This window comes from Euprymna scolopes, chromosome 2 (assembly GCF_053919585.1).
Source record: "Euprymna scolopes isolate OS-2025 chromosome 2, ASM5391958v1, whole genome shotgun sequence".
In the NCBI taxonomy this organism is placed as follows: Eukaryota; Metazoa; Mollusca; class Cephalopoda; order Sepiida; family Sepiolidae; genus Euprymna; species Euprymna scolopes.
Genome location: NC_136483.1, coordinates 160,495,588 through 160,510,484, shown reverse-complemented (window position 1 = coordinate 160,510,484; position 14,897 = coordinate 160,495,588). Strand labels below are relative to the sequence as shown.

The following is a 14,897-nucleotide window of genomic DNA, read 5'->3' as shown; positions in this document are numbered from 1 at the left end:
TAATAAAAATATTACAATCTGACTTCTTGTTGGTTGCTCAATTATTCTCTCAATCACTTTCGGAGTCTGGTTTATCAATCTCTATCTTATGCTTGTAACAGTTCATAATTGATACCAGTCGTTTTGAACAACCCCTTCTTTCTTTATGATCTGATTTGTCAAGTTTGTGATCATCTCAATGCTTGTTTCACATGCAACTTTCAACATTTCTGTAACAATGTCATAGAATAATTTTATATAGCCTTCAACATTTCTGTAACAATATCATAGAATAATTTTATATAGCCTTCAACATTTCTGTAACAATGTTATAGAATAATTTTATATAGCCTTCAACATACGCCTTTATTATCACACATTTTAACTGACTCTCGTAATAGCATCAACACTTAATCGCACTCGTACATAACACATATATTAATCTTATATAGCTTCAAACTCAAATGTACAAATAAAATATAATTTTAAAGGATGTCATATAAAAAAAAAATGTCGAAGTATTGACCCTACTTAAATGCTATTGTTCCTATTTTTAGTGCTTGGATATGAAAAGATCTACCTGGAAAATCTTCCATCGGCAGAAACTTACGAGCAGAGTTATATGCATCGGGATGTCATAACACACCTGGCTGTTGCAAAGTAAGTCTTTCAACACAATTTACTTTACACCTTTTGTTGCATATGATTATGGTGATGATGAGGATTATTTAAAAAGAATTGAGTTTAGCACCATGCAAAACTGCTAAATAGACATACACAAAAAATTTTGGATAAATATGGTAAACTAGTCCCAAAAATGGAGTGTTTTTATTAGCCTTAAAAGAGCCCCTGAAGAACACCCAATATTTATCGCAAAGTATAGACAAATAAAATTATATAGATATCAGTTAGTTACAACTTTTCAGAAAGTTATTTAAAAAAATTGATGCTTTGGATTTTTATAAAAGCACAAAAGTATCAATTTTAGCCATTAACCCAAAAGGCACCCCTAGGGGTGCAACTGGAGTTTTCCCTGAAAATTCATTCTGTTACTTTTTTATTCATATCATGTTTACAAACGCAAAATTTCAAAAAATTTAAGGCCATAGTTATTGAGAAAAGTGCAAACAGACAAACAGACAAGGGTGAATTTACAGGTCCACCCTCCTTTTTGTCAGAGGACCAAAACACAATTTTCTTTACAAAACAACCAAACTAAATACAATGAATTAATATTTGAATATATAAAGAATGTGAAACATAAAAACTTTTCCAAATTTATCAAACCCAAAAAGGGTTGATATGCTGTAAAACAAAGTAATCAAACCCAACCTAAACACTCTGGAAAGTTAGCTAGGGATTTTTGTCCTTGACCCCCAAAATCAATGGAGATTAAACCATTCCTGTAATGATCGGGGAAGGCCAATAGAGCTGCCCAGCCATTTTTTGCAGGTCAGTGTCCCTCCTCGGGTACACTGACTTCTCAAGCCCATTTTCCGACCTTGGTATCACTCTAGAAGACATATTTTGTCCATCCATCTTATCTGCTTTATGGAAAGCTAGTGATGGATTCTTCTAGAGTCGCTGTATGGCTTGTTAATTACAATTAGCTCATCGTCCCCTATAACTTTCCAGTTTTAGTATTAAAGTTGCTGTGTGTGTCTAAAACAAAAATTGATTTTTTTTTTTTTTAATACATTTACAAATGATATATTTTATTGGTTTCAAAATTGATTTGTTACATTTGTATATAAGTCTGTTTTGTCATTTGAAATTTGCTCTCTTTGTTAAACTATCTCCTAAATTTGCATTTGTAAATGTAGTAACTAATTGATTTGTGTGCATGTTGTCTGTTTCGAAATTTAAATAACAAAAGTATTCTACATTAATATTTTTGGTCCCCCTTGTCCGTTTGTCTGTCCGCACTTTTCTCAATAACTAGGCCTTGGAATTTTTAAAAATTTTGCACAAACATTAAACATATGAATAAAAAAGTAATTTTCTGGAAAAACTCTGGTTGTCCCCCTAGAGGTGCCTTTTGGGTTAATGGCTAAAATTGACACTTTTGTGCTTATTTAAAAAAAATTGATGGCTTGGATTTTTATAAAACTTTCTAAAAAGTTGTAACTAACTGATTTCTATATAATTTTGTTTGTCAATACTTCGCGATAACTTTTAGGTGTGCCCCATCGGCTCTTTTAGAGCGAATAAAAATACTCCATTTTTGGGACTATTTTACCGTATTTGTCCAAAATTTTCTGTATATGTCTATTTAGCAGTTTTGCATGGTGCAAATTTGAAATATGTTAAGGCCTTGGGGATTTTTGGGGCTAAATGGGGAGGGGGCAAGTGATGAACTTAGTCATTTCTTTTTTTTTTGCATGGTGCAGAACTCAAATTTACATATGTTGAGAACTAAAACTGCACCGTTTGTTCATTTTCACCAGGATTTGATGTCCCCTGGGGACTTTGGGAGCTAAATGGAGGTGGCAAATGCTGAACTTAGTCATTTTTTTATGCCTCGTTCAGTGTGCACTTACGGGGGACCATGCATACTTCACTTGTTTTTATTAAACTCCAACAAGTTGCATGCCATCTTTATTTACAACACAAAAGGACCTACAGAGTGGACCTTGACATTCCAAACTTTGTTAGTTTTTGCAAACATAAATCGAAAAAATATATATATATAAATACCTTCTTGGCTAATCATATGACCACTGATTTCAAAACCATCAAAGACATTCAGGCCTTAAAGAGGTTGTTTGGAAAAAAAAAAATCGTTTTTTGTCCAGAAATTACCTTATATTAAAAAACAAAAATAAAGAAAAATTCAATGTACATACCCATGACAAAACGAAAATATCATATTCCTAAAATCACATAAATTGATCAAGTACTCGTATTATTTAGATTCATCAGACTACTGTTCTCATCTTGAGTGACATTTTTCAGTCAGAATGTTTCTGTTGAACTCAGGAATCTGCACGGAATTTAGAATGGAACTCTTTATTTACTCTGCAGGGGTAGCATTCTCTTGTCAGCCATGACTGGATAGAGATCCTAAGTAATTTGCAGTTGTATTTTTTGGTCACTGACACTGAGGATTAAACCTTCAACCTTCAACAGAATATCACTTTACAATTTGCTCTAACTACTGTGTCACAGATCCTTCGTAACTCCATGAAGCAAATAAAGAGTTCCATTTGAAATTCTGTACAAATTCACAGGTTCCACAGAATCCAAATGATACAAATAACTATTCCTCATCTCCACAATTCAGAAACGCATTGATCAAGTAGTTTTATTTTTATAAAGAAAATCATTTTTAAACTATTAATGGAAATTCATAGGCATTATAACATAAATTTTACAAGTTTGAATTATCTCCCTTTGTTTTTTATGACTAGTGACAACGTTTTTTTTTTCCTTTGTAAAAAATAAAAATTCAAAATATTTAAATAAATGGGTGTCTTTCTCAGTGCGTTGTTTTTAATATATATTTACAGAACCTTTTAATAAAACTAATAATAATAATTATAATTATAATAAAAATTTAAAAAAATAAAAAGAATGGACTATATTACTTACAAAACATTAGAAACTGAGAATTTCGGACGCTAAACTTACTTGTATTTAATTTGCCCTCGTGGAGAAGTAAGCAAATAGCAAGTTTTTTTTTTTTTTTTTTTTTAAATAAAATTGAAAACTATAAAAAGATTTGTATCTTGTGATATTACACTTCATCTTTATGAAAATAAAAGTTATAAAAGATATGGGAATAAAATATATTTTTTAAAATCTCGATTGTTTATACTTGTTGCTTATACTTGTGATTTTACTATGCATAAAAATTGCCTCGGTCTAGAAGGATTTCTCCTTCACTGACCACCTACATACATCACATTTTAGATAAATATTGAATTGTATAAAAAAAAACTTACAAAGAGAGAGAAAATAACAAAACAAAACAAAAAAACACTGTACATAAAAATTAATCTTGGTCACAAAAATCAGAACAAGTCAGCTATTTTATATTTGTTTCTGCCATTAAAAAGTTCGGTTATAATCATTTTATTTAATTTTTTTTTTTTTTAAATTGTGTATTTTTTAATTGACATCATCCGAAATTCTCAGTTATAACGTTGGTTTATTTATTTATTTGGTATTATTTTATGACCTGTCCCAGCATAGTATAAACACCCCTAACCTCCTCATGTTAAGAACAGCTTTTGAGGTTGGGGGTGTTTATTCTGAAAGCCGTTCTCAGCATAGGGAGGTCGGGATGTTTATAAGACACTAGGGCACGTCGTAGAAATTTACGATTTATTTATTTATTATTATTAGTTTTATTAAAAAGTTCTGTAAATATATACTTTTATTTACTTAAATATATTTTATTTAAATACATTCATTTTATTACTTATATTAAAAAGTTTTGTGTAAATAGAAAAAAGTTGTTTTTTTATCCTTAAAAGTTTTGTAAATATTTAATATTAAAAAAACATGTTTTGTAAATATATATTTTTTCTTTTAAATCTTAAAAAGTTTTGTAAATATATTTTTAAAAACTGTTGCTCGCAAACATTCAACCATGTCTGTTATTTGACGTGTTTGCAAATAACCACCGGCAATGTCAAGGTCGAACAACCGGTGTCACTTGAAATGTCCGCTAGTTTTCGTCGTCTGCTATGGGATATTTAATCTTTACTTGATCCAAAAAATTAAAATAACAGCAAAAAAGATTTCAAAATAAAATTGAAAACTATTTTATATAACAACAAACAAAAATGTTTCTATATAAAAGGATTTCAAAATATTGTATTAATGTGAAGTTCAATTTTTTTTTTTTTTTTTTCAATTACAGGACAGGCTTCATCATCACTGCCAGCCACGATGGACATGTTAAGTTTTGGCGGAAACTAGAAGAAGAAGGCATTGAGTTTGTGAAGCACTTTCGCAGTCATTTAGGTAAATTGATTTTTAGTTAAAAACAACAAATATACAAACTGCTATCTAGTGGCTATTAATATAACTCTAAGTATTCTTTTTAAATGGATAACTTTCATTACATATCTTTAATATTATTTTATTGTAATTTCAAAAGAAACTAATAGTTTTCATTTGAATTACCTCCCTTGAAAATTAATGACTATAATATTTTAAGAAACGCCTTAATAAGCTCTCAATCTCCAGACTGTATTCATTACAATTATTGCTTTCTGTAGTTGTTGTTGTCTCACCACATTTTGGCCAAGTAAGCCGGCTTTGGGTAGGATTGAAACTGCTACCTTCAGACAATTCTCACCTGGAACTGTAGAGATTCAATGTCTCTATCAACTGTGCCACGAGCCCCGAAGGGCGATCAAGGTTGATTTTTTGATCTTATAAATTTATGTTTATTTATTATCTGATCTTCCATAGTCGGGTCCGTACCAAATGGCATATATTATTTAATCGGAATTCATTATTGAGATGAGTATTATTTATTAATTTATTTATTGCGGACTATTATTCTCATCTTTTCTTAGTTGTTTCACGACGTTTCGGCTAACTATCCCTCTGGCCTTCGTCAGGTAGTACCCGCGACGGATAGGAACTCTGAATCCCCTGACTGCATTCACTGTAATTACTGCCTTCTGTAGTTGTTGTCATCTCACCACGTTTTGGCCAAGTAAGCCTCTGGCTGGCTCTTAATAAGTATACATTTTTTTTCTGTTCAATTACTTTAATTAATTACAATTAACCTTGAAAAACTTTTGCATATATATATAGGAAAATAAAACAATAAAATTACAAATGAATACCACAACATAAAATCACGTGCCTGCTTCTTGGCTGACTATAACATCGTCATTTTCAAGTTTAGTGTTAGCAACTTCTTGTTGAGCCATCCGCTTATAGAATAAAATTCTGTCCAATTTCCACCATTACCTATCATCACAGTGTTGTCTCATTGGCCACCTGATACTCATTAGCCTTTATCCTCAAGTGGCCTTTAGGCTTTGATAAGAGGCGACACTCTAGTTAAAACAAAAAACATTAATTTATTATGAACTGTTTAAACAATTGTTATGCAAATTAAGTATACAAATAACTGTGTTTAGGTCTTTACTCTCTACTATATATACAGTATTTAAAAGATGTGTTATTGAATTACCCATTTTATAGATGCGATACAGGTGTGTTAACTGAGAAACAAAACTTGTGCGTTTATTCATTTCAATACCAGAAAATAGTCAGATGAAATAATATCGAAATTTCAAACATGTTAACCCCAAAAGAACGGCATTCTATCAATCACTGATGATAAACCTTATATTTAATTATGATATTATTTATTTATATACTAAATTTTAAAAAAAGTGACCATTGGGTCACTTGTTGAGCTCTGATTGGGGATCTTTTAAATCATGAAAAGTGAGTTTGCAAAGCCGGTTAAATTTGAAACCTTAAAGACATGATCCAAAACATATCTCCCTCCCTCTCCTCCTTTCCCTTTTTCTCTCTGGCTACTGATTAAAGAGTATTAACGCAGGTGGTGATATTCCCTATTGTCTATAATGGATTATTTCATTGTGTTTTATAGCTAGTTTTATTAGTTTTGTTAATAAACAGAATAAGATAGAGTTAGAGAAGTGAAAGTGATGAAGACGATGTAAAATAAGAAAAAGGTGAGAGGAGGGGGGGGTGGAGGTTAAACAACATATAGTGAGAGAGGCTGAGAGTAATAGACAGAAAGCTGGGAGAGATGGATGACTTAGTGAGTAAATTTTTTTCTTTTTCACAAGAGTCATCCATGAAGGCCCAAAGGCCACTCGAGGATAAAGGTTAATGTGGTTACTGAGACAACAGCATAGTAATCATTAGTGGTCAACATTGGTCATAATTTGATTATTTAAAGAAATGGCTCAACAAGAACTTGTTTACATTGATATTGAGGATGGCCATATTGTAGTCAGCTGGAAATCCACAGTTGAGAGTTTCATAGTACGGCAGTTTTAGGAAAGAAGCTTTGTTCATGGAATCTGCATGTATATTTAGGCATAGATAGAGAGTGGAGGAAATTGTTGATAGTGGTTTTAGCTAGTCGAGTGTTTTTTGGGAAAGTTGCAATTTACAACTAATTGGAACAATTTTTTAAAACATAACTCAATCCCAAAACTGATGAATATACGTGTGAAATGTATTTGTGTGATGAAAATATACAGGAAACAAATGTTCATTTAGTTTTAGTTTAATTATAGATACCATCCTACTTGTATTATTTCGATTATTTGGACTGCTGTTCTCATCTTGAGTGTTAATCTGACAATGTTTTGGTTGATGTAACCGCTGATCTTCTTCAGGTGTATCTTGCCAAACTATGGAATCTTCTGTCAAACTCGAAAATCTGTATGGAATTTTGAACAGAATCCTTTATTTAATCCATGGCGATAACATCCTCTCGTTTCGGCAACCATGACTGGACTAAAAGTTTTAAGTAATTCACAATTGTATTCTTAGTATGTCCATACTCAAGATTGAACCTTCAACCTCCAGAAGAGTGTCACTTAAAACTAATTATTATTTAGCACTTATATCCTTCTTTGCCACAGGTCCTTACAATTTCAATATGAATTTCAGGAGCCTTAAAACCTATTCTGTATGATCAGATTTAAGATTCACATTACGTCTTGTTTTTTAATAGATCTTCCATATTTCTTTTTAATTACATTTCATATCATAGGTATAATTATAATATAGTTTGAATTATTTTTCTCTGAGCTCTAGTAATAACTAGCAATTCAGCCTGGCTTTGCTTGGGCCCTATGTACTCTTCATAACTTTATGTGCATATGTATATATATATTAAAAAGTTTGACTCATGTCGAGGTAACCTACATCTAAAATTTCTAGTGTTTAGACCCAAAATTGGCGGAGGAGTTTGGTATAGTCTGCAAAGGTCAACTCTTTCAACTTTGACCTCTTGGCAGCCAAATTTTCACCCAAAAACTGATTAAAAAGTTTGTTGCATGTCTGAATACCCTTTATGTAAAATTGCAAATGTTTAAACCCAAAATTGGCTCAATAGTTTGCTAGAGACCTCAAATGTAGCATCTTTTGAAGTTTGACGCCTTTTCAGCCAAATTTTCAGGCAAAAACCGATTAAAAAGCTTGCCCATTGTTTGAATACACTTTATATAAAATTTCAAATGTTTAGACCAAAAATTGGCTAAGTAATTTGGTAGAGACCGCAGTTAAAAACCGTTGTTAAAAACTTTGACCCCAATTTTGAGCCCTTAGCATTTATTATTTTGGGTTCAAATAAATTAAAAAGTTTGATCCATGTCCAAGTACCTACATCTAAAATTTCAAGTGTTTTGACCTAAAATTGGCAGAGGAGTTTGTTAAAGTTTTCAAAGGTCAAATCGTTAAACTTTCACCCCTTGACAGCAAAATTTCTGGCTGAAAACGAATTAAAAAGATTATACCCCTTATGTCAAATCTTAAGTCTGTAGACTGAAAATTGACAGAGTAGTTTGGTAGGGAAATGCATACACACACACACACACACACACATACAATTTCACTTTTATAGGTAGAGAGGCAGACAGGTCTCATTAGTTAGGCTCTATAATTTTCATTTTCTTCATCCTTTCTCTATTATATTAATTTTATCTATCAATAATCATGAACTGTTAAAGGAAATGTTTCGCGATCACTTTAGTCAATATGATAGAAGACATGGAATGGCCATCAAGCTCACCATATTTAGGTCCTTGTGACTTTTTTTCTTTGAAGAATAACTAAAGGAAAATGTTTTCAATATCATACTCGGTCAAAAGTAGTTGAAGGGAAGAATCAGAATAGAAATCGGCACAACCCTAGCCTGAGATGGCACTGAAAGTTAACAAAACCTTCTGCAAATGTCTTCACAAGTGTATTGCTAACAACAACTTTCATTCGTGTAATATAATTTTTAAAATAATCAAACAAAATGGTGCTTGTGCAGAGATGTTACCATGCTAGTTTTTACTAGTATTTTTAAGTTAAATTTAAGTTTTTCGATATCTTTTTTTATTATTACATTGTTAGGTAATAGTACAGAATAGTTACAAAACACTCTCCTCATGTTAAGAATGGCTTTCGAAATAATAGCATTTTTGCTTCAACACTAACTTCTCTGCATAAGTATCAATAAAACTATTTTATGCAACTTTTCAGAATAGAAGAGTAAGTATTTTTTATTTATTTTTTTTTTTTAGATAACTGTTGTTTTTCTTTAACCATTCAAAATGTGGAAAGATCTTTATGCTGTGTTTCTTTGTTTTCTTCTTGAATCATCCATCAATTGACAGTGATGTTGCTGCTATCTCACTCATTAGTGGCCAAGATTTTGATTATAATACGAGACCTCCTAGTCCATCATTTGACCTCTGAGGACTACAGAAGTACTTTTCCAGCAGGTTTATAGTGCCAAGATGCATGTCCGGCTAGCGCGAAATGTCACTGCTGAACACCTACAAATATGCATAAGAGGGAACCGTACAGCATTTTATTTGTTACATAGTCTTGCTACAATATGTTTAAAACAATGCATAGTGTCATCATATATGATCTGTCAAGTTTCTTAGATCAAGAAACATTTAGTTTCCAAGAGTTTGCTCCGTAGAATATGATGGATTCGACTGATGTCTTGAAAGCTTTGTCTTTCAATCCTGTAAACTCGTTCTAAATAAATTTAGTATTACACTAGATTGGAAGCTCAATAACAATTTTTTGAGAGGAAGATTGATAATTTATATTATTTGGGTATTTATATATTTCTTGGTTTATTTTCGTGAATAAAGAAGGAAATGCTGCCATGATCTATTGTTAAAAATAATTTTTATAATAGGATTTTTATGAATGTTAAGTGAAATTAAAATATTATTTGCTCATTAAAATAATTGAATATAATTTTGAAAAAATGTATTAATTTAAAACAGCCAGGTAGAAGCAGACGTTATTTGGTCTCATCATCTTCTTCTTTTTTTTTTTCTATCCAGGTAACATCCAGGATTTAGCTGTGAGTGTAAATGGTGAATATTGCTGTACTGTTTCCGATGACAAATCAGCAAAGATCTTTGACATTGTTAACTTTGGTAAGTTTCTTATTTTGTCACAGAATTTATTCACATCAAGTCTACAGTTAGTTCTCTAGTTGAAATTGTTTATCTTATGAATCTAATATATATATAGATAGTGTGTATGTGTTAGTGTACATAATTTGTCTGTGGTAGTATTAAGTATGCGTAAGCTCGTGCAAGACGATGTAGGAGGAATGAAAAAGCCTTCAACTGTACATTCGAATTAAATAATTACATTTCCAGAAATTGCGTCAGAATGGTGGGATTATCTGTTAAAATGGGGGAAAATAAAATAAGACTTTTTTTTCTTTTTTTTTTGCTATCTTCTGCAATGATTTTATTTTTAATTTATTTATTTTTTTTTTTTTTTTTTTTTTTTTTATTCAATTTTCACCCCAAACAAGGCACAGTGCCACTTTGAAGCAGGGGGCTACTATTAGGGAATTAATTAGCGGGGTCATTATGAAGGGAGAAGAGTAGAAAGATGTTTGTTAACATTACACTTGAACTTCTGCATATCATTGCAGTTGGGAAAGCAGAATCCCGGAAGGGAGTTCCAAAGACCCGCAGTTCTGGGGAAGAAACTATTGGAGTAAAAGGCTTTCTTGCACCTAGGGATCTCCACTGTAAAGGGATGAGACTTAGTAGCTTGTCGGGTTTGTCGGGGGTAGTTACGTCGGGGAGGTACAAGTGTTTGCAGTTCGTCAGAGCATTCACCATTAAAGTATTTGTAGAACAGGCAGAGGGATGCAACATCTCGTCGATGGGACAGAGGTTGAAGCCCAGATGACAGTTCAGGACCTATCAGGTTTGCGACTCTTTTTTGAACCCTGTCCAGGAGCGAGAGACAAGCAGCAGATGCACCAGCCCAGATGTGACAACAGTACTCCATACATGGGCGAATGGTTGCCTTATAGAGTTATAGGATACTGGCAGGCGTAAGTAGTTTTCTAGCACGGTAGAGGGAGCCAACCTTCCTTGCAGCAGCCTTGGCAATGCTCTCAATGTATCTATTCCAGTTCATATTCCCTGTAAACGTTAGGCCGAGGAGTTTAAAAGAAGTACTTTCAGGCAATGTGTTCTTGGCCATTGCTATTGGTGGTAGAGAAGGTTTCTTGTAGTTATTGAAGGAAACAAGCTTAGTCTTAGCAGCATTGAATGAGACCAACCATTTTTGTCCCCATTCCACTACGGATTGGAGGTCATCCTCTAGTGTTTCTGCCATTTTCTTGGATATGTGTTCATTTGTTTTCCCCTCATATCTGTTATAGAGAGTGGTGTCATCGGCAAATATACCCATCTCCGAAACAATATTATCAGGGAGGTCGTTTATGAATATCAGGAACAATAGAGGTCCAAGGATAGACCCCTGAGGCACTCCCGCATTTATGTCATATTGTTTGGATGTACGTCCGTCGAGGACAACTTTGATTTTTCTATTACTTAAGAAGGATTTAATTACGTTATGAATTCTTCCAGTGATTCCATATGATCTAATTTTCCTTAGAAGACCATCGTGCCATACCCTGTCAAAAGCCTTAGATATATCAAGGGCCACCGCTCTACCCTCCCCTGTTTTATCCAATGAACGGTATATACGTTCAGAAACTACAGTTAAGATATCTGCTGTTGAACGGGCTTGCCTGAATCCATATTGTTTGTCAGTCAAGAGTTTAGCAGCTGTTAGGTGCTGGACTAGGGCTTTATTAACTAAGGACTCAAATATTTTGGCGAAAAGCGGGAGGAGGCTAATGGGGCGATAATTTAGTGGGTCAGTTCTTTCACCAGAATTCTTGAAGACTGGTACCACAGAGGCGGTTTTCCAGCAGTCGGGAAAACAAGATTCGTTAAGGCATTTATTGTAAAGTTTGGACAGAACTGGAGCAACCTCGGCAGAGCATTTTTTTAATAGCACAGCCGGGATGAGATCTGGTCCACATGCTTTAGAGGTGTCTAGGTTTTTTATAATAGCATGTACCTGAGAAGGGGTGATTTTCAAGTCGTCAAGTGTGGCGTCTGTTCGCAGAGGAAAATCAGGGAGTGAGTGGTGTACCGAGTTCAGTGTGGAGTTTGAGGCAAACCGACTGGCAAGCAGATTAGCCTTGTCAGTTGCCGTGCAAGCAACCTCATGATTGTTTGTTAGTGGGGGAATAATTGACTGTCCATTATTAACTACGCTGTTGTAGATTTTCCAAAAATCCCGGGTTCCTAATTTCTGTGCTTCGATGCGCTTTCTGGTGGTTTCAGAGTAATCTGACTTAGCTGTGTCTATCACTCTCTTACAATTATTTCTAGCTTCTATAAACTTCTGTTTATTTGAGCTGGACTTATGTCGGTTGAATCTGCGGAACGCATGCTGCCTTTGACAAATGGCAGCTGCACAAGCAGAAGTAAACCATTGGGGGGAGTGGGGCTTGCTATAGTATTTCCGTGCGGGAACATGTGCTTCAATAGCAGTTTTGAACCATTCAGTTGTCTCATTTGCACACTGTTCCGCTGGAAGAGTAAAGATATTTTGCCATGGGGCATCTCTGATGAGCTCCCTGATGGCTTCCCAATCAGCCTTTTTGTAATACCTCGTTGTTTTGAGTAGTGGGTCTTCAGTTTTAGGGCGAGAATTTAGGCTGATTTCTACCATTATCACAGCGTGATCAGCATTCCCGAGTGGGCTATGGGCATTTGTTGTACAGTCATTGGGAACTGTTGTCAGAAAGAGATCTAGAAGTGAGGCATGTTGATCGTGCTGGTCTGGGAAACGTGTCGGAAATGTAACCATCTGAGATAGGGAATGAGATATAGAGAAGCTATATGTGGCGCTACCAGCTACGTCTGTGTGATTTGAGAATCCTAGCCAGTTACTGTGGTGGACATTGAAGTCACCAAATACATGTATTTGTGCGCTAGTATCGAGGGAGAGTGCTATATCTATGCTGTCTGAGACTTTGTTTATTAGGGTACAGTCTTGGTTTGAGGGAGAGCGGTAGAGAAAATATAAGTAGCTAATATTGTGTTGCATATTTAGTCTGAAGCACATAAAGGCCTGGCCCTCTGATTCTAGTTTTATTTCTCTAGTTAGGGGGAGGGTGTTTCGAATATAGACTCCAAGTCCATGCATATGTCTGTCCGAGTCCTTACGGTAGAGTGGGAGATAACCAGGCATGTTAAAGTGGTTAGAGGGTATGGAGGAGTGAAGGTTAGTTTCACTTAATGCTAAGATATCCGGGGTGTTTACAAGGAGAAATGACTCAACATCATCTAAGTTAGTTCTAAGCCCGCGGATATTAGTAAATGCAAGCCTCAAGGGAGGAGGCAGGTTGGTTTTCTTTGAGTTTGGTCCTGGTTTAAACGTAACTTTTGCTTGAGCTGTCATTTCATTTTATTTTATTTAAAAGTTTCAGTTAGGGTGGATGAGTGAGGGGGTGCTGGACAAGTAGTTGTGCAGAATACCAGACATGCAATACAAGTAGACCATCAGCTGTCCTCACCCACAGGATTGTGGCCTCGGGAAAGCCCACCGGGGATGAGTGCAGGGTCCCTTTCCATGCGCGACATGGCACTACAAACATCCCGATATTTTACAACTGTTGATGGAGCAGCCGCTCTAAGCGCTACCAAAGAGTTAGGGCTCCTGTACTATCAGTCGGAAACAGCAGCCAGGAACTGTCAATCCGGTACCCTCAATCCATTAGGCAAAGCCAGCCCAGTCCAACTGCACTGACATATATGGCACTGAAGCACCCCACTGTGTCCAGTTTAGGGGGATGGGATGTGGCAGGAGTGGGGAAAAGCGGCGTTCATTACCCTAGTCAGGAAACAAGGTCAACCACTGGGTGATTCAAGCGAGTCCCTGTGATAGTACCTCTACGCCTGGCCAATAGGCAAAGAAGGAGTATGAAAGCCGAGCGATAGACAGAGTCTATCTCCTCCTTAAGCAGTTTAGGTTTGCCAACCGGTGATTTGTTTGAGTCACCAGCTCTAGGAAGGTTGTCGTCCAGGACTGAAGAGGCCTCCCTCCCCTAGGTTTAGTTTCAGAGTTTTCCTTCTCCTAGACGGATGGCCTGGGAAGACCTACGGGTCCATCAGCTCCGAGGGGGTTCGCCCCGCGCCTGGGTCCTAATCCAGGTATTTCTGCGACCCCGCATGGGTAGTTAATATTTATTGGTTATTTAGGTTAATATCTCCTGGAAAATCGGGCATTTAGGTTAGCTTCTACAGAAGATTTTCACTCCTCAAGTGTGGTTTAAAAAGGGCATTATTATGCTGTCCATTTTCATTTATACTGAGAGAGGGCATACGTAAAAATTCATGCAGTGGAAGCAGTTAAATTTGCTACAGTATTGGATCGAGAGAGTCGAGTTGATGTATGGTTAGATATAGTTTTGTAAGTTTAGCAATGTATGGTTAGATATGGTTTAGTAGGTTTAGGAATGTATGGTTAGATATGGTTTAGTAGGTTTAGGAATTAGGATAAAGTGCTAGAGTATGATCTACTTTCTATTAGAAATTCTGATTTGGTGCCCAAACCGGACATTTAGTAAGACTGAAAGATTAGATATGTTCAGTATAGAGACAAGAGAACATTTGAAATGGAGTACAGTTATACCTGATAGATATAGGTTATTGCATATTCTGTAAGTATAGTAAAAGTATAGATGGATGGATAAGTAGTATTGTATACGAATGCATGGAATTTTAGACAATTTGAGTAAGTTGCCTTTAGACTACAACTAAGGAGAATGACTTCGCCTTTCTCTTAATATCCGGAAGTTTTTATTTCAATGAGTACCGGTTTAGTTTGTGTAATAA

The 14,897-nt window shown here is 34.9% G+C and overlaps 1 protein-coding gene across 1 annotated transcript in view; it reads left to right on the top strand.

The window, feature by feature from the left end:
* The window catches only part of LOC145297859 (peptidylprolyl isomerase domain and WD repeat-containing protein 1-like), a 90,384-nt gene that overhangs the window by 7,043 nt on the left and 68,444 nt on the right, over positions 1-14,897 (top strand). The window contains exons 2-4 of the mRNA XM_080144187.1: positions 537-639; positions 4,847-4,950; positions 10,011-10,106. Coding sequence (XP_080000313.1) covers positions 537-639; positions 4,847-4,950; positions 10,011-10,106 — 303 coding nt within the window. The remainder of the gene's footprint in view (positions 1-536; positions 640-4,846; positions 4,951-10,010; positions 10,107-14,897) is intronic.